Below are 23,292 nucleotides of genomic sequence, written 5' to 3'. Positions count from 1 at the left end.
GAGAAGAACATCGAATCACCGTGGACCTGTACGGGCGTTTCCATGGTAATGAGAGCATCACTACAAAGGGATACATACACGAATTCAACAGCCTGACTCCTCCGTCTGCAGGTTTGGATTTTTTGTGCGAGTTAATTTTTTTGCTTTTGTTTTGTTCTTTTCTGTATCGTATTTCAAGTATCTAGCTTAGGCATCAACCAAAGGCCTGTAGGACATGGACTACATGTATCATCATTTTTTCTCTCGAAAAGTGTTATTAAGAACTCATGTTGCAGGAAGCAGTCATTTGATTGATGTTTGGTATGTGTTCTCGTGGAGGGATGATCTCGAACTTTGTGACAGCCTGGCCAGAGTTGAGATGTTGAGCCGTTTCAACTGGTAGGCGAGTGTCTTTAAACCAACATTCGTTTTTTACCCTCCATTGTTATCAGGACGGCGTGGCGGTAAACAGAGTGGTGAGGTCACCGCGCTGTAATAAGGGGAAGACAAATAGCGGACAGTCTCCAATTTGTCACATTTATCTCTGCGTCTGGAGACCGCCAGAGGGCGTCTGCTGCCTCGGGCACACCGCCTTAACATTTGCATGAAGACAGCGCTGACCTTTCGCTCGTTCTCAGTCTACAAACAGGTCTACATTCAAAGGTCGAGTTTGAGGGCTTTCTGGGTTTCTTTCTGTAAGTATTTTTGTAATTAGTTAATTATTTTTTTAAAGAAAAGTTTGGGGTAATGAGCCGGTTGCGAAGATCGGCCTCTTGTTGAGAAAGTGTGTGTGTGTGTGTGTGTGTGTGTGTGTGTGTGTGTGTGTGTGTGTGTGTGTGTGTGTGTGTGTGTGTGTGTGTGTGTGTGTGTGTGTGTGTGTGAGGGGGAGGGGGTATATTAGATCGATAGAGACGGAGAGAGAGAGGTTTATTGACGTCAGAACGTGATCGCAGAACGAGGATGTGCATCAGAGACAGACAAAGAGACAGACGGACAGACAGACAGACAGACACACACACACACACACACACATACATACACACACACACACACATACGCACACACACACACACACACACGCTCACACATACACACACACGCTCTCTCACACACACACACACACACAATCAATCAATCAATGAGGCTTATATCGCGCATATTCCGTGGGTACAGTTCTAGGCGCTCTGCAGTGATGCCGTGTGAGATGAAATTTTATACGGCCAGTAGATTGCAGCCATTTCGGCGCATATTTACCTTTCACGGCCTATTATTCCAAGTCACACGGGTATAGGTAGACAATTATTAACTGTGCCTAAGCAATTTTGCCAGGAAAGACCCTTTTGTCAATCGTGGGATCTTTAACGTGCACACCCAATGTAGTGTACACGGGGGGAGGGTTCGGACACCGAAGAGAGTCTGCACACAAAGTTGACTCTGAAATAAATTTCCGCCGAACCTGGGATCGAACTCACGCTGATATCGACACAATAAACATATTTTATTACTTGACAAAAACCAAACCGATAATGGGATTTTACCAGCAACTGGATAACATCCTGCCTGTCGTGAGAGAGAGAGAAATTTTGAAGACATTATAAACTGGACTTTGCATAATTCCATAATCCCCGTATCTGGGCACAGCAGCCGGTATAATCCGGATGAAACCCCGCTTATCTCTATCCTTGCCAAAAGGCCAACACGCAATCTTTCCCTGCAACACAAATATGTCTGCTTGTGCATGTAAAGATGCTGCTAAATGCACACGTTCAGTAGCAGCAATGACAACAGTAGCAGTAGCAGTGGTGGTTGTCGTGGTAGTAGAATTCAGATTTAAATCCATTTTGTTTGTACAGTCCAACCTACCTTAGCGACCACCTCTTCACAACGACCACCTGCCCATTACGTCCACATTAAATGTCCCCCGATATTACTACTGTATAACTCACCTTTCCATACCGACCACCTGTCATTAACGACCACCCTTGGTGGGACCCTAGGCTGGTCGATATGGACAGGTTCGACTGTATTCCAAAAAGACAAACATGTCACCTTCGCATAGGAAACAAAATACGTTTGTGTATACATATATATATATATATATACTCAGAGGCAAAAGAAACGCAAATGCTGCAGTGAAAATGGGTTACCCATGAATTTTAATGTCGAATTAATTCTTTCGGGTTAACAATATCAAGGAAACGAATTGACCGATACAAAAACCATACGGAAAAGTGTATTGGGATGAAAGCATGACGTGCCATGTTCCACTGAACACTGTTTGAAGACTGTTGAAAGTCAATAGTGTGTTGCTCCTCCCTGGGCGTTGATGACTGCGACGCACCTCCGTTACATGGAGAGGACGAGGTCATTGATTTGCTGCTGAGGGACCTGAGCCCACACATGGGTCACGGCAGCACGCAGTTCTGCTGCTGTGCGGGGTCTCCGGGCAAGGGCATTAATCCTTCTTTGCATGATGTCCCAAAAGTGTTCGATTGGGTTGAGATCCGGAGATCGAGCAGGATGAGGCAGAAGGTTCACGTTGTTGTGACACAGGAAGTCCTGGGTAGCACGTGTAGAATGGGGACGGGCATTGTCTTGCTGGAACAGGCAGTTCCGGTACCTCTGGAAAAATGGAACCACATAGGGACGCAGGACTTGATTGATGTAGCGGTCTGCATTGACACCATTCCCACGACCTTGGCCGACGTTCTGAAAGACGACAGGCGCCACTCGCTGATTGACACCAATGGCGGCCCATATCATGACGCTGGCACCTCCCCATCGATCATGCTGCAGAATGTTATTGTTAGCAAACCGCTGTTCATGTCTTCGCCAGATCCGGACACGCCCGGTTCCAGGCAAAAGCGCTTCTCGTGCGAAAAAGAACCCTCCGCACCTAACCCTAACCCCGCAGTCCCGATGGCGCCAGTGGGCATGCTGCAGTCTGCTGCTGGGGCCAGGCTAGACGATCCAGGCGATGCTGAGCTGTCAAGACAAGACGTTGAGCAGGACGCCGATTTACCAGGTTCTACCCACCAAGGCGTCGGCGTACAGTTCTGGCACTGACGGGTTGTCCATGTACCCCGATTGTGTTACGGGCTGTGTTGGTGGCAGTTTCGAATGGGTCTCGCTGGTGTTGATGGACAAGATGGCGATCTTGTCGGGTTGTTGTTACCCGGGGTCTGCCACGTCTCGGTAAGTCGCAGGTACTGTTAGTGGCATGAAAACGTTGCTGCAGGCGATAAACCGTGGTGACATTTACTCCAAATGCCATAGCAACTTGCTGAACTGATTGTCCGGCATCAAGTCTTCCGATCGCCTGTTGGCGCTTCTCTGGTGATAGTCTCGGCATTGCGCCTGTGTCGCAGAAATGAATGTTGTAACAGTTTTGTGAGTATGGTACAGCTTTGCCTGAACACTCTGAACACGAAAAGCTGCTTTTCCACATGTTGTACGTGCTGAAAGTTGTCCCCATGACGGTTTGGGATCCCCGTCAACAAGACCTCGCGTGTGACCCAGATAACGGCGAACACGGTTCTGACAAGATAAGACCGCTAAAACAACACGTTCAGAACATGGTAGTATCATGCTTTTCTTTTTGTTTCAAGTCCATAAAGGTTTAATTAACGCATCCTTTATTTGCGTTTCTTTTGCCTCCGAGTTATATATATATATGAATTTTGAAGATGCTGCTAAACGTCTTACCGTAGTAGTAGTAGCAGTAGTAGTAGTAGTAGTAGTAGTAGTAGTAGTGGTAGTGGTGGTGGTAGTAGTAGTAGTAGTAGTAGTAGTAGCAGTAGTAGTAGTAGTAGTAGTAGTAGTAGTAGTAGTAGTAGTAGTGGTGGTGGTGGTAGTAGTAGTAGTAGTAGTAGTAGTAGTAGTAGTAGTAGTAGTAGTAGTAGTAGTAGTAGTAGTAGTGGTGGTGGTGGTGGTGGTGGTGGTGGTAGTAGTAGTAGTAGTAGTAGTAGTAGTAGTAGTAGTAGTAGTAGTAGTAGTAGTAGTAGTAGTAGTAGTAGTAGTGGTGGTGGTAGTAGTAGTAGTAGTAGTAGTGGTGGTGGTAGTGGTGGTAGTAGTAGTTTATGAAGTAGCAGTAGTAGTAGTAGTAGTAGTGGTGGTGGTGGTAGTAGTAGTAGTAGTAGTAGTAGTGGTGGTGGTGGTGGTGGTGGTAGTAGTAGTAGTAGTAGTAGTAGTAGTAGTAGTAGTAGTAGTAGTAGTAGTAGTAGTAGTGGTGGTGGTAGTGGTGGTGGTAGTGGTAGTAGTAGTAGTGGTGGTAGTGGTGGTGGTGGTGGTAGTAGTAGTAGTAGTAGTAGTAGTAGTAGTAGTGGTAGTGGTGGTGGTAGTAGTAGTAGTAGTAGTAGTAGTAGTAGTAGTAGTAGTAGTGGTAGTAGTGGTAGTGGTGGTAGTAGTGGTAGTAGTGGTGGTGGTGGTAGTAGTAGTAGTAGTAGTAGTAGAAGTAGTAGCAGCAGTAGTAGTAGTAGTTTGTTTGTTTGTTTGCTTAACGCCCAGCCGACCACGAAGGGCCATATCAGGGCGGTGCTGCTTTGGCATATAACGTGCGCCACACACAAGACAAAAGTCGCAGCACAGGCTCCATGTCTCACCCAGTCACATTATTCTGACACCGGACCAACCAGTCCTAGCACTAACCCCATAATGCCAGACGCCAGGCGGAGCAGCCACTAGATTGCCAATTTTAAAGTCTTATGTATGACCCGGCCGGGGTTCGAACCCACGACCTCCCGATCACGGGGCGGACGCCTTACCACTAGGCCAACCGTGCCGGTCAGTAGTAGTAGTAGTAGTAGTAGTAGTAGTAGTAGTAGTAGTAGTAGTAGTAGTAGTAGTAGTAGTAGTAGTAGTAGTTTATGTAGTAGTAGTTTATGTAGTGGTAGTTTATGTAGTAGTTGTTTATGTAGTAGTAGTAGTAGTAGTAGTAGTAGTAGTAGTAGTAGTAGTAGTAGTTTATGTAGTAGTAGTAGTAGTAGTAGTAGTAGTAGTAGTAGTAGTAGTAGTAGTAACAGTGGTTGCTATAGACAGGTGGTTAGTATGAATAGAAGATTTGAATGTAGTCGTCGTAGTAATAGTATTAGTAGAAGTATTTGTAGTAGAAGTAGTAGTAGTAGTAGGAGGAGAAGCACCAGCAGCTACCGTTAAAAAAAAGTTACTATGTGAGCATTCTTGCCAGATTCACGTTTGTCTGCAGTTTTTTTATGTGATGAATTTAAACTGACCAATGAAATCGTTGTTCATCTAGATCAAAAGTTCAACACCCTGAATGATTGCTATTTTCGCAGTAAAGCTAGGGAATTGTTAACAAATCTTTACTGGGTTTGCAAGCGACTGAACAAGTATGCCATTTTTCTTGTCTTCTTGACACACGATGTATGATGTCACTCCGCCTCCACCATACCACATGACGTCAACGAAGGAACACGTCATTGTAATAGGATAAAGGCTCTATGGGGTCTCTCCTTTTGCGTCATTGTCAAATTGACCAAACCAGACAGACAACTGCGGCGATGAAGGGACTCAAATACGAGAGATGCGCGTCTGAGTTTGGGCACATTACATCAGGAAACAGCCCCTGCACAATGCAAACAGGTATGATTGGTAGAGAGGGACCGCGAACCAAGGGAGATAATGCAATCAAACTGTTTGTTTCTCGCCTGTTATTTTCATGCTGTCTTCCAATTTACCATCTCAAGCGCTTTGATTTGACTGTCGTGGTCGTGCTGATTTGAAGCTATGACGCCACTGCATGCATGCTTGGCAAGACAGTTTGATTTGGATTCACAGCGAAAATTGCAGAACGGAGAAAGATGATCCGAAATCGAGACGTTGGTTCCAGTCAAGAGTTTGCGTAAGACCACACAAAAAGTGCATCTAAAAAAATTCATCTGCCCTCCAGGGCCTTCAAAAAAAAAAATTCGAGGAAGCAAGACACCATGACGTCATACGTCTTTTTACATTTAGTCAAGTTTTGACTAAATATTTTAACATCGAGGGGGAATCGAAACGAGGGTCGTGGTGTATGTGCGTGTGTGTGTGTGTGTGTCTGTGTGTGTGTGTGTGTGTGTGTGTGTGTAGAGCGATTCAGACTAAACTACTGGACCGATCTTTATGAAATTTGACATGAGAGTTCCTGGGTATGAAATCCCCGAAAGTTTTTTTCATTATTTTGATAAATGTCTTTGATGACGTCATATCCGGCTTTTCGTGAAAGTTGAGGCGGCACTGTCACGCCCTCATTTTTCAACCAAATTGGTTGAAATTTTGGTCAAGTAATCTTCGACGAAGCCCGGACTTCGGTATTGCATTTCAGCTTGGTGGCTTAAAAATTGATTAATGACTTTGGTCATTAAAAATCTGAAAATTGTAAAAAAAATAAGAATTTATAAAACGATCCAAATTTACATTTATCTTATTCTCCATTATTAGCTGATTCCAAAAACATATAAATATGTTATATTCGGATTAAAAACAAGCTCTGAAAATTAAATATATAAAAATTATTATCAAAATTAAATTGTCGAAATCAATTTATAAACACTTTCATCTTATTCCTTGTCGGTTCCTGATTCCAAAAACATATAGATATGATATGTTTGGATTAAAAACACGCTCAGAAAGTTAAAACAAAGAGAGGTACAGAAAAGCGTGCTATCCTTCTTAGCGCAACTACTACCCCGCTCTTCTTGTCAATTTCACTGCCTTTGCCATGAGCGGTGGACTGACGATGCTACGAGTATACGGTCTTGCTGAAAAATGGCATTGCGTTCAGTTTCATTCTGTGAGTTCGACAGCTACTTGACTAAATATTGTATTTTCGCCTTACGCGACTTGTTTATATATATATTTTTTTTTTACTCCGCCTCATATGAGGTTTACAGAACGATGGAATCTGTCACAAAATAATAACTTTATCGAATACACTTGCAATAGCACTAGTATGTATAAGCTATAACAGCATTAAATGACACAGTTAGCTTGAATGGCTATTTAGCATGCGTAAACCACACACCAGTTCTCGTGGTTTATTCAATCCCCGAGCCATCGTGGTCCCGTGTGACCCACATTTCTTTTCTGTTCTTTTGTTTACATGCGTGGTGAACTTAGTCGTCAGTTTGTGGTTTCAATGCGACTCTGTAACTGCATTTGCATGTTATTGTGTACCTCTGAATAGAAAATGCAACATATGACTGATAGTTACACAAACCGAGTGGCGGCATCACGGTCTTCAAAGAAACTAGTTAACTGTTAGCGCAAAATTCGTCTGCTGGGGCAATGGTAAGATGCAGCGTTTGACTTTAAAGGTGCAGGTATTGAATTGCGTCATTTTTCTCCATGTACATGGAAAGTCGGACACTATGATGCTGCTGAGCAGGAAGTAGCACAAACTCGCGTCATGGTGTTCTTCTTCGTCTTGATGACAGTGTTCTAGATGGTCGAACTTATAGCAAAGACCTGTACGTGTACGTGTAGATATTGCGTCACCCGTGACTCACTTTTTTCTCCAATGTTCCAAATGCATACGGTGTTTTGCTCCCACCAAGACTGCAGATCTTGGCAAACGCGTGACATAAAAACTAGATTTGATGACGTTACCCGTACACGTTCCCGTACACGTCCTAAAAAGTGCTGATCTAGATCTTGCTATTGTCATCCGCTAGACCTCCCGGTGTGGCATTTAGGCTAGACCATGGCAACAGGCAACCATATTGTGTGTTCATTTAAAACATTTAAGTCTCTTAAAGTGGCGTTCATATTGCCGATTTTCAACCGATTCTGTTTGGAACTGGTTGTCACCCACTATGGGTCCTCTAGCATACTCCGGGTATGCTTGATAACATTCAGATCCTGATATCAGCCTGCACTCTCACTTGACCTAACTTGACTGGATTTGGCTTGACTTGATCAGTACCCCCCGCGGGTTAGGGGGAAGAATTTACCCGATGCTCTCCAGCATGTCGTAAGAGGCGACTAACGGATTCTGTTTCTCCTTTTACCCTTGTTAAGTGTTTCTTGTATAGAATATAGTCAATGTTTGTAAAGATTTTGGTCAAGCAGTATGTAGGAAATGTTAAGTCCTTTGTACTGGAAACTTGCATTCTCCCAGTAAGGTAATATATTGTACTACGTTGCAAGCCCCTGGAGCAATTATTTTGATTAGTGCTTTTGTGAACAAGAAACAATTAACAAGTGGCTCTATCCCATCTCTCTCTCCCCCCCCCCCCCCCCCCTTTCCCCGTCGCGATATAACCTTCGTGGTTGAAAACGACGTTAAACACCAAATAAAGAAAGAAAGAAAGACTTGATCAGTGGTTGAGCGCAGTGAGGGGCCTGTTCGCCGTTCCAAAGTGGATGAAAAAATAAGCCCTCGGAGGTTCACTTTCAGGTGCAAATTAAGTCTCCTAACATGCTGAAGGATTTACCACCTTGTGACGTCACTAGTTTTAGATATATGTGAGGCTTTCAAATATCTGTACTAAGAAACCTGAAGAATAACGACACTGTTGTTTATGCTGATACCAGCAGCAGTTGTAAGGACATACCGTTCTACGTCCACGTTATTTAATCATTTTGTGCCTAAGGCCAAACAAAAATATATGTTGGTTTAGGGTAACGTGACCAAAAATGATAGGGTCGGTAGGTCGGCTTTTTTTTTAATGGTTACTTCCCTTAGTCTCGGTATGGTTCGCAAAATGTGCCAAAAGTTTAAGTTTTTTTAAGAAATGAAAAAAAAGTATTCGGGTCGGCGGAAAAAAATAGGGTCGGTCGGGTTACCCTAAACCAACATATATTTTTGTTTGGATAATCGTGCCATATATGATTTGATAAGCAAATGACAAACATTAAAGGCACACTCAGCCTCCCGTAACCGTGACCCATCACAGATACTGTCAGGCTTTTACACACAGTACAAACACCCTTTCGTTTACACACTCACCGCTTGAGAACATCCTAGGTGCCCTACGTAAAGAGCGAGTAATTTTCAAAGAATTCATTTTTGCGTGGCCAGCCGGATTGTTCAGTATCACAATCGGACGCCTCGTTTTGGCGCTCGACTTAACTTTTAAAATCTAAATAATAAATTGACAGCTTGTTACACAAACATTCTTAAATCATAAAAGAATTCTTTTTTCATCAAGACAAGATCAGTACAATTCGAAGTTTTGAAAGTTTGAAAAAAGAAAAGCACGGAAACTTGTCACGAAAAACTTCTTTCTCGTAGCAGACGGCGGTTCTGCATAGCGCTAGTTCCTCTGATCGCCAACCGCCACCGCTCTAATTCGTGTGACTCGCAGCCGTTTGTTGCGTTTTAGATTCAGAGGTACACAATAACGTGCTATTGCAGATAAGTTTGCAGCGAGTCGCATTGAAATCACAAACTGACGACTAAATTGTGAAAAAAAGGAAACTGGATCACACGGGTTCACGATGGCTCAGGGTTAAGATAAACCACGCAAAAACAATTTCTTGGAAAATTGCTCGCTCTTTACTGAGGGCACCGAGGATGTTCTCAAGCGGTGAGCATGAGTGTTTAAATGAAAGGGTGTTTGTATTGTGTGTTTGTTTGTTTGTTTGCTTAACGCCCAGCCGACCACGAAGGGCCATATCAGGGCGGTGTATTGTGTGTAAAAGCCTGACAATGTCTGTGATGGTTTGCGGGAGGCTGACTGTGCCTTTAAAATTACCAATACATCAATATGACTTTTTTAAAAGTGACAACCTGAGCTGTACTTACGTCACGTTTTGCACGTGATGACAGTAAACATCGACGCATAGTAAGCTGAAAAGACATGCTGTCCATACATACTGTTGATAAAGCTGAATGATTGAACAGAGATAATTAATTGGCTTTGATATGGGAGGGTTGCTTAACTTTAGTTTATATAGAAATGTCATGTTTACTCTGAAAATATGCTCAGAATTAAAGAAAATCAGTCCAATGTTCACATACCTTGCGGAGAGTAACGCGGCCTGCACCGGTCTTCGGGTTTTGGCTAGCCAAGCTTCACTCGTCTCGGTGATGACTAATCTCGTGTTTTCAGTGTTGGTCTTTTAGTTTCCGGTCGACAAGATTGACTCGTTGATTTTATATTGCTTGACGCGACTAGATTTTATTATCTGATATTTCTTCGCATGATCGTGAGGTCTGCGTTAAAGATTACGCCCTTCTTGCATACGTACGCGATCATATTCACCGCCACAGATACGTCCTGGCTTCCACATGGAATACGAGAATCCTTTCACCTGGACACATACCAACAATCAATATTTTGACTGAATTTATTGCATAATGGTTTTTTTAAACTGAAATAACTTTGACAAAGGTGTAATGTGCGCAATTATTTAAGTAAAACTATAATGTCCGCTCTGCCAGGTATTTGACTTCTGACGTGTAACTATGCTGTTATCACCAGTCTGAACACCCTAACAGATCTGTGCGACCGTCGGTAACGACATATTTCCGCAAGGTTTAGTCTAGAAAAAACGTCGCAAGCAGCCATGTATATTTATTATGTACACCTGTGTGGGGTATCTCCGGTTTAATAATCCTTGTCAACCGCCGGTGGCCACATACTTTCGCAAGGTTTAGTCAAGAAAATGTCACAAGCAGCCATGTATATTTATCCGTACACCTCTGTGGGGTATATCCGGTTTAATAACCCTTGTCAACCGCCGTTGGCCACATAGATCTGAAAGGTTTATTGAAGAACAAAAATGTCGCAAGCAGCCATGTATGATGTAATTGCACCCTGGTGGAGAATCTCCGGTCTGACATCACTTGTAACCGCTGGTGTCCATGCAATGACTTGACTAAATGTAAAAAGGGGGTCATTCTTTAGAAGTCTCGTTTATATTTCTAATTCGAACGTATAGTTTGTCTTCGTCATTCTTAGAGTGATGAACAAAAAGGGTCCTTGTTTGACCGCTATAACACGTAGGGCCTAGCAGTTCATCTACAACCGGTTCTGGTTGATACAAATTTGCCACACGGTGCACCATAATTAAAAAAAAAAGTTTTTAGCGTAGGCTAGAAAATTGGACGAAATAAGCAAGAGCAGTGCTATCTTTTTTTGTGACAATGGAGTTAATGTATTGCAGTGTGACCTGTAAAGGCTATCGTCAAGCGCCAGTGACCACACATGTTTGCAAAGATGCCAAGTTTAGTCTATGTGCACCCCAGTGCAAAATCTCTGGTTTAATATTAACCCTCCTCTATGTAAACGTTTCAAGCAACTATTTTCATGCGCATCCCATAGGATAATCTCCGGTTTAATAGCCCCCCTCTATTTAAACGGTGCATGCAACTATTTCCATGTGCCTCCCCGATTTTTAATAACCCTCCTCTATATGGATGTTGCAAGCAAACCGTTTTCATGTGCATCCCCGATTTGTAATAACCCGCCTCTGTATGGATGTTGCAAGCGAACCGTTTTCATGTGCATCCCCGATTTGTAATAACCCGCCTCTGTATGGATGTTGCAAGCAAACCGTTTTCATGTGCATCCCCGATTTGTAATAACCAGCCTCTGTATGGATGTTGCAAGCAAACCGTTTTCATGTGCCTCCCCGATTTGTAATAACCCGCCTCTGTATGGATGTTGCAAGCAAACCGTCTCCATGTGCCTCCCCGATTTTTAATAACCCTCCTCTATATGGATGTTGCAAGCAAACCGTTTTCATGTGCATCCCAGTGGAGAATCTCCGATCGCAAGAAACCAAATTTGTTTTCATTCGCACCCCAGTGGGAAATCTCTGGTGTGATATCTCTCGTCAACCGCTGATGGCTCAGCAAACATCTCCGCGACGTTCACTAGCCTTCAATCAGTGTAGACGGGCACACGTTTTTCACGTGCAGTATCACAGCGAGCTCTCGTTTCAAAAATGAAGAAAGTGCATTCAGAAAGTATCCAACTGGCTGGGAAACAGTCACGAGGTCGGATTGGTTGAAATCACACCTACACACACAGCCACACATACGCACCCCCCCACACACACACACACACTCACACACACACACACACACACACACGCCCACTCACCTAATTTCTTTCACCTATAGATACAAAAAACCAAAATAAAACGAGAGGACAAATCATTTCAATTCATAACTTTCCATACTTACCATTGTTATCTAAACACTAAACAGACCACACGATTACACTCGTTGTTTATGATAGTTACTTTTCACCCCAAAAAGACCGTTCCACATTAATTAACCCCCAACAAATGTGAAGAAAGATTTTTTTTTAAAGTGGTAAGTCTATCTGTTTCGAAATTTTTTGATAAAAAAAACACTTTCTCGATCCAACGATATGCAGCATTCTCCAATATACCACAGGGAGCAGGCGTCGCCATGAAAAGGCCACAAACCGTGCGTAAAACGCCAACACGAGATACCCAGGCCGCGACGTGAAGCCGTTAACACACAGCAATCAAAACTCCAGGCAATAATCAACTCCAGTTTATTCCAAATTCCTGAGCAGCATGTTTAAAACCACAACACTCGCACCTGACGGCAACGTGCAGGAGCACGTGTGAATTTATTTGTCCGTGATAAAGGAAGGGTTATTCACTCTTTCAAAACCTACACAAACCCGACAGAGTTATTGCCGAATATCGTCTTTTTCAAAGATTTAAGTTTAAGTTTGTTTGTTTGCTTAACGCCCAGCCGACCACGAAGGGCCATATCAGTGCGGTGCTGCTTTGACATATAACGTGCACCACACACAAGACAGATGTCACAGCACAGGCTTCACGTCTCACCCAGTCACATTATTCTGACACCGGACCAACCAGTCCTAGCACTAACCCCATAATGCCAGACGCCAGGCGGAGCAGCCACTAGATTGCCAATTTAAAAGTCTTAGGTATGACCCGGCCGGGGTTCGAACCCGGCCACGACCTCCCGATCACGGGGCGGACGCCTTACCACTAGGCCAACCGTGCCGGTTTTTCAAAGGTAAAGCTATCACGACACTCGCACCTGACTGCAACGTGCAGCTATGCATAAGATCGTGGTTCTTGGATGTAATAAACGAATTCCGAAAATAACTCTGTCGGGTTTGTATGGTTTGTGAAAGAGTGAATAGTATACCCTTGCTTCTACTTAGACATACATTGGAAGGGCCAATCACTAGCGAGGGGTGTGTCTTAAACACGTGGACAGGGGCACGTGTGAATTTATTTGTCCGAGAAAAAGCAAGGGTATTCACTCTTTCACAACTCATACAAATTAGACAGAGTTATTTCCAAACATCGTCTTGAAAGGTAAAGCTATCCCTGTTCACACGCAGGGGCGGATCAGTTCATTTTATGGGGGGGGTTTCCAAAAGTATATTGTGAAGATATGGGTGTGAAGGCGCGAAGCGCCGAGCCGACGGCGCAAAGCGCCTAGCTTGCTAGGGGGGTCCGGGGCATGCCCCCCCGGAAAATTTTGTAAAAAAGGATGCAAAATGGTGCAATCTGGTGCATTTTGAGGATGATCATTACCAGTTTCAGGCAGCAGATTTTGTCACTGATTAATACCCCAAAAAAACACCATTTAAAAAAAAAATTTTTGGCTGGGGGGGGGGTTTCCGGAAACCCCTGAAACCCCCCCCTCGTCCGCCCCTGACACGATCATGCTCACCGCCACTGATCTGTGCAGGTTTTCACATGGGATAAGAGCATTTTTCACTTGGACACATCCCACAAATCAATAGCGTGAGTGCTTACTGAACATAGGGATAATGTGTGGCAAAATGTATTCAGCAAATTGACATAGGTGTCATGAAATTAATTCAACATAGTTTTGTTTCTTACAACTTCTTCTTGTTCTTATGCGTTCATTGGCTGAAACTGTAATGTACACGCGTGGTTTTTGCACGAGTGGATTTAAACGTGTGTGACCGTTTTTACCCCACCATTTAGGCTGCCATAGGAGAAGCATGCTGGGTATTTTCGTGTTTCTACAACCAACCGAACTCTGCCATAGATAAAAGGATCTTGAGCTTGTGCGTACAAACAAAAGTGCACTACACAGGCACTTGCAGGTCTGCACATAATTTCAACTGGGAGATCGGAAAAATCTCCATCCTTAACACACCAGGCGCAGCCGAAATTCAAACCCGCGATCTTCAGAATAGGAGGCCGGCGCGCCTTATTCAGTAGGCCACTGCGCCCGTCACGAAATTAATTCAACATTACAAACAAATTCCTACTCTGTCTGGCTGTTGATTTCTAGCATGCAGATGCTCTATTCCGAGCGGGGATATGGCTCAGTTGGTAGCGCGCTGGATTTGTATTCAGTTGGCCGCTGTCAGCGTGAGTTCGATCCCAGGTTCGGCGGAAATTTATTTCACAGAGTCAACTTTGTGTGCAGACTCTCTTCGGTGTCCGAACCTCCCCCCCCCCCCGTGTACACTACATTGGGTGTGCACGTTAAAGATCCCACGATTGACAAAAGGGTCTTTCCTGGCAAAATTGCTTAGGCACAGTTAATAATTGTCTACCTATACCCGTGTGACTTGGAATAATAGGCCGTGAAAGGTAAATATGCGCCAAAATGGCTGCAATCTACTGGCCGTATAAAATTTCATCTCACACGGCATCACTGCAGAGCGCCTAGAACTGTACCCACGGAATATGCGCGATATAAGACTCATTGATTGATTGATTGATTGAGCACAGAACAGATTTCCAGTGGTGAACATAATTGTTTTCGCGAGAAGGAATGTGACTTTAAGCTAAACCTGAAACTCGACAGAAACGTGCACGACAAAGCTGCAGCTGCAATAAAAGCAAGCCTATTTCGAGATCCGCGAGCAAAGTGCTTAGTTACAATGGCGAAAAATCATCGTCATAATGTATCTATGAATATGGGGAGAAAATCGTAACCTTTTAAAAAGACGTTGAACTACATTCGTCGAAAATAGCCTCGAATCGAAGCTGTCTTAGCTAGAGTTATCAAGTCATTGATTGTGGAATTGACTCTAACTTTGCAGCGAATAATTGTTACAGAGAAATCCTGACCTTCTGCGTTTCACGAAGGACGCAGAAATTGCATCTATTCGTGTGAACACGGTTCGAAGTGGTTGGGATGTGCCTTTTTAAGCCGCCATTAGAATAATGGGGGGCTTACTGGATTTGCTCTGTCTGTTTGTTTGTTTGTTTGTTTGTTTGAGGCGGGCGGGCGGGCGGGCAGTCAGTCGGTCGGTGTTTGTCGGGTAAGACTTGTATCTCTGGGTCAATTAAGCTCAAATTTTGTGAAATTGTAAGGAATAGGCTTTGTTTTTTGTATGCAAAAAATTACATTCCTAACGGTAGAAAAACGGAAGATATTAGCTTTTAACGGACAAACCGAGCCAGGGGACGAAACCAAGGGACAAAACCCACTGACGTGTGCGGGAATTCCCGCAGGTTACTTCCCCTTCCTCTTTTTGGTTCACTGATCTATATTTTTAGATCAGTGTTTTGGTTTGGCAGCCGCCATGCTTTTGTTCAATTTCATTTTACGTGCTCCGATATTTGGATGCTTCGTTGGGCGGTAACAGTGGAGTTTGTTTTATTGGTGTGTGTGGTTCTGTGGTACGGACTCGTTTGCCAAATAATGTTTTGGTCTGATGTTATTACTAGCATTTTGTTTCTCACTTCTACTCTATATATTCCATACTAGATGATTACCCGCTTCGCCGGGTACCGGCTTCGCCGAGAAGAAATAGAGCCGAATACCAGGCTGCGCCTGGGACCCGGCTTTGCCGGGTGTACGCCGGCTTCGCCGGCGCACGAAGGAAAGGAGATAAACGCGCAAAACACTGGAGACCTTCTAAAAATAGTAACGTGCAGTGACCTTCTAAAAGTAGTAACGTAGTAACGGGAATATGGATTGACGCCACACGGAGGAAGGGAGATAATCGCGGCTGAAAACACTGGAGAAGATAAGGAAGAGTTACTGGTAGTGGATCCCGAAAAAAAAAATCGGTTCAGCGCGCACAGCGCTGCGCGCTGAGAGCACGTGTTGAAATATCTCATCGATGAGGTTGTGTCCGGGGTGTAGCTGAATACGGTGTCCAAATTTGAAAAAGATCCACCGAGAACTTTGGCCGTGCATCGCGAACAGACAGACAGACAGACACTAGTCTAGTCGTATGTATATATATATATAAGAATCAGACAGTGTAAAAGTATTACCATCAACATACTCAGTTTGCTGAAAAATAACTTTGATTTGAGTTATCTCCCTTCCTCAGGAACGTTTTAGAAGATAGAGATTCAGGGCCAAAAACATATAAATATGTTATATTCGGATTAAAAACAAGCTCTTAAAATTAAAAAATATAAAAATTATGATTAAAATTAAATTTCCAAAATCGATATAAAAACAATTCCATCTTATTCCTTGTCTGTCTGTCTCTGTTCTCTTAGCTTCCCCTCTCTGTCGGTGACTACTCTCTCTCTCTCTCCCTCTCTCTCTCTCTCTCTCTGAATATGGTTTGAAACAGTTTTGCGTACGTCGTCTGGTATAGCAGCCACGAAAGATAATTAGAAAATTGTGTTTGTAGTTACGCAGAAAGAGCACTACACTTTGTCCCGCATTACTACCATGAACGAGAACTGTACGTCGTCTGGTATAGCAGCCACGAAAGATAATTAGAAAATGGTGTTTTTTTTTGTAGTTACGCAGAAAGAGAGCTACACTTCGTCCCGCATTACTACCATGAACGAGAACTGTACGTCGTCTGGTATAGCAGCCACGAAAGATAATTAGAAAATGGTGTTTGTAGTTACGCAGAAAGAGAGCTACACATCGTCCCTCATTACTACCATGAACGAGAACTGTACATCGTCTGGTATAGCAGCCATGAAAGATAATTAGAAAATGGTGTTTGTAGTTACGCAGAAAGAGCACTTCACTTCGTCCCACATTACTACCATGAACGAGAACTGTACATCGTCTGGTATAGCAGCCATGAAAGATAATTAGAAAATGGTGTTTGTAGTTACGCAGAAAGAGCACTACACTTTGTCCCGCATTACTACCATGAACGAGAACTGTACATCGTCTGGTATAGCAGCCATGAAAGATAATTAGAAAATGGTGTTTGTAGTTACGCAGAAAGAGCACTACACTTTGTCCCGCATTACTACCATGAACGAGAACTGTACATCGTCTGGTATAGCAGCCATGAAAGATAATTAGAAAATGGTGTTTGTAGTTACGCAGAAAGAGCACTACACTTTGTCCCGCATTACTACCATGAACGAGAACTGTACATCGTCTGGTATAGCAGCCATGAAAGATAATTAGAAAATGGTGTTTGTAGTTACGCAGAAAGAGCACTACACTTTGTCCCGCATTACTACCATGAACGAGAACTGTACATCGTCTGGTATAGCAGCCATGAAAGATAATCAGAAAATTGTGTATATAATCACGTAACAAGAGAACTGTACTACGTTTTTTGTTTAAACAGTATTTTATTCGTAAACAGACACATGATAATATAACAACATCATTAAGAAGGAGCACAACAAGTTTAAAACTTATGATAAGTGCTCACATAAACATGCCTGAAATTTCATGGCGGAATATGATCAATGCGACACATTTTTGAAAAAAGGAGAAAAAACAACAAGGAAAACTTAGTTTGAATTATCGAACACAATCTGTGTCAATACCAAAAACGAAAACAAATACAAAACGAGAACGAAAGACACAACTAAATATCAAAAAGTAGATGGGCCCCAAGTAATATATTTAAAAAACAACAAAACAAAACAACAAAAATAGCACTGTTTTCAAATATGGAAATGTTTGAATCACCTGTCAGGAGCGTGTCAATATTAACAAATTCTGGAGCTAATGTACCGATTGTTGCGGTTCTTGCATCATTAAACAGGGGACATGATAACAAATAGTGAAGAACAGTTTCAGCAAAATAACCACAAGAACATTCCGGGTTGTTTACTAGGTGGCGATTAAACATATCATATTGTAAATCACTCATTCCAAGTCTTAACCTACGTTTGGCATATCAGTCATGAAAGATAATTAGAAACGTGTGTCTATAGTGACACAAAATACAAAATAAAAATAAAAACGAGAAACATTCGTTATCGGAACTTTTTACTTTTTGACAAAACAGAGCCTTCACGGGTACATCGGCCCATTGGTCTTTACAGTGGACAGACGGAGAAATTATTCCAATTATTATCAACCAACGCACACTCAGTCTTTGATTTGTTGCATTTGCCTCATAATGTTTTGCTCACTATACAGACCATTGCGTCGATGTACCTGTGAAGGCTCTGTTTTGTCAAAAAGTAAAAACGTCTGGTTTTGTCCAATAACCAAACTTTCTTGTGTTTTCTTTATTTTGGATTTTCGATTAAGATTTCTATAGTCACACAGCAAGATAACTACATTTCATCTGGCATGGCAACCATGAAGATAATTAGAAAAGTGTGTCTGGAGTCTACATTAAGACACACACACACACGCGCACACAAACACACGCGCACACAAACACACACACACGCGCACACAAACACACACATACCCACACGCGCACACACACACACACACACACACACACACATACACACAAACACACACACACACACACACACACACACACGCACGCACGCACTCGCACACGCCAGAAGTGCACATGGAACAAGCTGCCCATAGACACCCGGACTCTGCCATTATCAAAAGCCAACATCAAAAACTCCTTGGAACCACCTCCGGCTCGGGTGCCTCGTTGACAGAGCGTGACAACCATCCTCCCTTGCGGTGGCCCTTTCTTCTTTTTTTCTTCTTCTACCCCCCCCCCCCCCTCCCGCCATGTTCTGTCGGGGACTTAATTATGAATATAAGTCCGGGGGGTGTCTGGTAACAGTATGAGGGTCACCTTAGTCACAGGCTTATAACTCCAAAAGTTTTTGCTCTTTTCTAAAACGGTTTTCACCACTGTATAGACCTTCAAAATCTCCCTAAGAAAATGTAAAAATATAAAAATCATGCAAAGGTGACATGCGACTCATTCCGTGGTGGAGGGTCACAAATCAAGAATAAGGTCAAGAATCGCGTCACTGAATGGACGTGTAATGGAAGAACTCTCTAAGGAATATATAGAAGCGCCCGGAGACCTAACAAAAAAAGGTACGACCACACAAATATAACTGCACGTAAAAGTATCTCAAATACTGAAAAAGTTTGGTGAACTTTTAAACCTTGAGGGCTCAGAAATCTTTGGTTCTGTTTCCCCTCATGTGGTATAATTATGAGCACAGCGCGTGTATTTTTGTAATTGGGAACACCGACTGCTATACTTTGCTTCTCATGCATAAGTATACCTGGGCAACCTGATTCGACATATCATGCGGTAAAACCTTCAAACTTCTGTTCATATCGGCGATCCTTTTTGGGATTGAATTTATCAAAAAACAAATCACATTATACCAAGACACAAATTTGTATTTAATTACCGAAGTGTTCGAACTCATTACTTCCATAGTTGAGGTCAGTAGTGCTATCAAGCAAAATAGATTGAAAGACATTTATAGCCAACCTTGAAGACTTAATCAGAAACAAAGACAGAGTGACAAAGAGAACAAACAATGGCAGGGAAAGGTTGAGTAAAAGCGACATGTAATCAATTTGTGAGCCTGAAACCAAACGATCAGCACTGAAACCCGGGATCAGTCATGCCCAAGGCTATAGTAATAAGGCTTGGCTAGCCGAAGTCCCAGGGCCGAGTAAGGTCGTATAGAAAATACAAGAGATAAAGAGAGAGAGAATGAAAGAGAGAGTGGAGTAGAGAGAGAGAGAGAGAGAGAGAGAGAGAGAGAGAGAGAGAGAGAGAGAGAGAGAGAGAAAGAGAAAGAGAGAGAGAAATACAGACAGGAAGAGAGACAAAGACATAGCGTGAAACAGACAGACAGACAGACTGAAACAGACATACAGACAGACAGACAGACAGAGACAGAGAGAGACAGAGAGATACACACACACACACAAATGGAGCATGAGTGAGAGAAAGTCAGAGACAGAGACAGAGACAGACAGACAAATAGACAGACAGACGGGCAGAGAGACAGAAACAGAGGCAGAGAAAGAAAAAACATGTAAGATGCAAAGAGAAAAATAAAGACAGACCAAAAAAACACACACACACAAAACAAAGAGAGATACAGAAAATGACAGATAGAGAGAGAGAATCAAGCGAGGCACAAAAAAGAGAAACAACCTACCTTTGTAATGGGCGTCCCGGGTGAAGGCCACGAGGATGAAGGCCACGCAGGCCACAAAGAGGATGCAGCTGATGCCGGCCAGGTACCGCTCACGGCTGGTCAAGCGCAGCAGGAACTTGCCCACCATCCCCCTCTCCCCCCGCTCCTTCTGCAGGAACTTGACCCGGGCAGCGTCGTGGGTGGTCTCCATGTCCGTCTCCAGGAAGCCGAAGTGAAGCTGGTCTCGGTCAACCAGACTGGTAACGACGCGCGCAGCCGCGCTGGACTTCCGGCTGTTGTTGGTGGTGGCGTGGTGATCGACTCTCAGCGTGTTCGTGGAGGGGACGGAGTAGCGGTGGTTGTGGTCCGAGTATTTCCTCAGGATCTCTTGCTCCTCCTGCTTCTCCCTCTCCTGTTGCTGTCTCCTGGGGGTCGTGGCAGTGGCGTTGGTGGTGGCGATCTTGGAGTTCAGCGACGGCGTCGACAACGACGACTGCTGCACAGACACCAGCGTGGACAACGACGGCGACGACAGGGGGCGGGGAGGGGGAGGCAGGTGGGGGATGAAGACCGAGGACTGACTGGAGTGAGAGTTGTGCTGCTGCAGCGACTGCGAAGACGAGGAAGGTCGTGGTTGCGACGCCGGTGGAGGTGGGATCTGCAGCAACGACGACGACTTGAGCGACTCGGCCGAGGGGGAGATGGAACCGTTTCTGATGGGGCCAGAAGTAAGGAAGGCGCCGGGCTGTAGGGAAGGGCAGGGGGAGACGGAGGGGGAGGGGGAGGGACTGCGATGAACGGCGCCCGCAGACATCTTGCGTACCTGTTGATAGAGAGATATAAAACAAAAATAAGGCAAACGTTTAAAGGCGTGTTTAAAGTATACCTGCCATCTGTCAGTGGGGGTGGAGAGACTGCGATCAACGGCCCCGCAGACATCTTGCGGCGTACCTGTTGATACAGGGATAAGAACAGCGTAATTTAAAAGGCGTGTTTTACGTGTACGTGCATGCGATCTGTATTTGCAATAATAAACACCTGTTATCTGGTTTGCCAGGGGGGGGGGGAGGTACAGCCATGAACGGCACCCGCAGACATCTATGGAATGCGTGCGTACCTGTTGCAGGGATTTAAACAAAAAAACGACGCAAGCTTAAATTGCTTGTATAGCGTCTACCTGCTAACTGTTTTGGGAATAAACACCTGTAATCGACGTTGCCAGCAGAGGAAAAACTCTGCCAGAGCGTTGAAACGACGGAGGGGGGTCTGTGTGATGGCAAATTTCCACACGTCAACTGCTGCTCCCCCACATGGTGTTATGTTCATGTTTTCATTTAAAACCTTGAGTGGGTTTCATCGTTCTTGCTTTGAAGAAACCCAGACCAAGTGGTTGGAAGCGGAAAGTAAAGTGAAGGCAGATATAGCGTGGCTGATCACTCTGAGACAAAGACTTGGGTGAGATGAGGGTGAGAAGTTACATGGTTAAGAACAGAGGTCAGTGGTCATAGCGGGTTCTATCATTAGTGGGAAACAAGGGAAGATGGGCGGATTCTTTGCACTTCTAATAAACTCCCTTCTTGTCACGAGACTTTCTCTCCCGCGCTCAGTCAGAATGTTGATTTTTGGTAGGTCTCCAAGTGGAGAGCTGGAATGATCCCAGGTAAAGCCAGGGCACATCTGAGGTGGTAAGGTGGTAAGGTGGTAAGGTGGTAAGCATGGCTGTTTTCACGGGGAGGAGTGCGCCTTTAGGTCTAGAGTGAGTTGACCTACGGGAGATAATTTGCATTTTGTATATATTCTCTCTTCGGAATCTGCTTTGTTCTCTCTCTCTCTCTCTCTCTCTCTCTCTCTCTCTCTCTCTCTCTCTCTCTCTCTCTCTCTCTCTCTCTCTCTCTCTCTCTCTCGCTCTCTCTCTCTCTCTCCCCCCCCTCTCTCTCTCTCTCTCTCTCTCTCTCTCTCTCTCTCTCTCTCTCTCTCTTTCTCTCTCTTGTATTCGCTTAATCCGTGTACCTTTATCCTTGTAAAATGAAGTTCAACTCGGACTCTCTCTCTCTCTCTCTCTCTCTCTCTCTCTCTCTCTCTCTCTCTCTCTCTCTCTCTCTCTCTCTCACTGGGTCTGGCTTTGAAGAGATTGCAGTTACAACGTAATTTTGATCTCCGTGTTTTTCGTTTATTAGTTGGTATGCTTTCTTTCTTTCTTGTTTTTTTTTTATTCTGTCCAAATTGGACAAGTTGGAAGCTGGGGTAAACCTTAAACTTTCTCCTTTAGAAATTAATCTCTGAGTTCTGAGTTCTCTCTTGTAAACATAATTAGTTTTTATTGAATTGCAAGTCCAAACAAAGTACAAGGAGAAGAAGTCTCCGAAATGAGCTTGAGGGGTTTGAGACCTATTACTTTCCTCAAAGCATGTGTTTGCGTGTCTGTGCTATGTTACCTTGCGCGAGTTGAAAGCATAACAGTGGTCGTTGAATTTCCTGTGAAGGCTAAGTAGCTATTTTAATTAGAATGAAAGAGCCTTTTTGTGTTAGATGCAGTGCCTCTTGCGTGCGTATGTGCGTACGTGCGTGCGAGCGAGTGTTTATGCTTGTGTGTGTTCTTGTGTGTGTGCTCGTGTGTGTGTGCTTGTGTGTGTGCTTGTGTGTGTGTGCTTGTGTCTACTTTTACGCTTCGTGTGCGTGCTTGTGAGTGTGCTTGTGTGTGTGCTTTTATGCTTCGCGCGCGCGCGCGTGTGTGTGTGTGTGTGTGTACGTGCGTGCATGCGTGTGTGTGCCTGCATGCGTGCATGTGTGTGCGTCCGTGCGTGTTTGTGTGTGTGTACGCTCGTATGACTCTGTCTGTCTGTCTGTCTGTCTGTCTGTCAGTCTCTGTCTTCGTACATGAATCATGCCGGCAAATCTCGTCTCTTCGAGTAAATGTAAAACTAAGCACTGAGCAAGCTACGAGGAAGGAAAGATACGGTACTTTTCAAATAATGTTGCCATCATTTTTTCATTTTCATTTTTCATTTTTCATTTTCATTTTTTTTCATTTTCATTACTTTTTTTGTCCCATCGCTGGGAAATTCGGGTCGCTTCCTCCCAGTGGAAAGC

The 23,292-nt window shown here is 43.9% G+C and overlaps 1 protein-coding gene across 1 annotated transcript in view; it reads right to left on the bottom strand.

Moving 5' to 3' along the window:
- LOC138956576 (neprilysin-1-like) overlaps nucleotides 1-20,745 on the bottom strand; it is a gene marked incomplete at its 3' end in the record, with an annotated part of 84,350 nt that extends 63,605 nt beyond the window's left edge. Inside the window, exon 1 of the mRNA XM_070327899.1 lies at nucleotides 20,237-20,745. Coding sequence (XP_070184000.1) covers nucleotides 20,237-20,413 — 177 coding nt within the window. The remainder of the gene's footprint in view (nucleotides 1-20,236) is intronic.
- Nucleotides 20,746-23,292: the final 2,547 nt, after the last annotated feature.

This window comes from Littorina saxatilis, unplaced genomic scaffold, assembly GCF_037325665.1.
Source record: "Littorina saxatilis isolate snail1 unplaced genomic scaffold, US_GU_Lsax_2.0 scaffold_464, whole genome shotgun sequence".
Classification (NCBI taxonomy): Eukaryota; Metazoa; Mollusca; class Gastropoda; order Littorinimorpha; family Littorinidae; genus Littorina; species Littorina saxatilis.
Note: the sequence above shows the minus strand (reverse complement) of the source record. Positions and strands in the feature narration are given on the sequence as shown.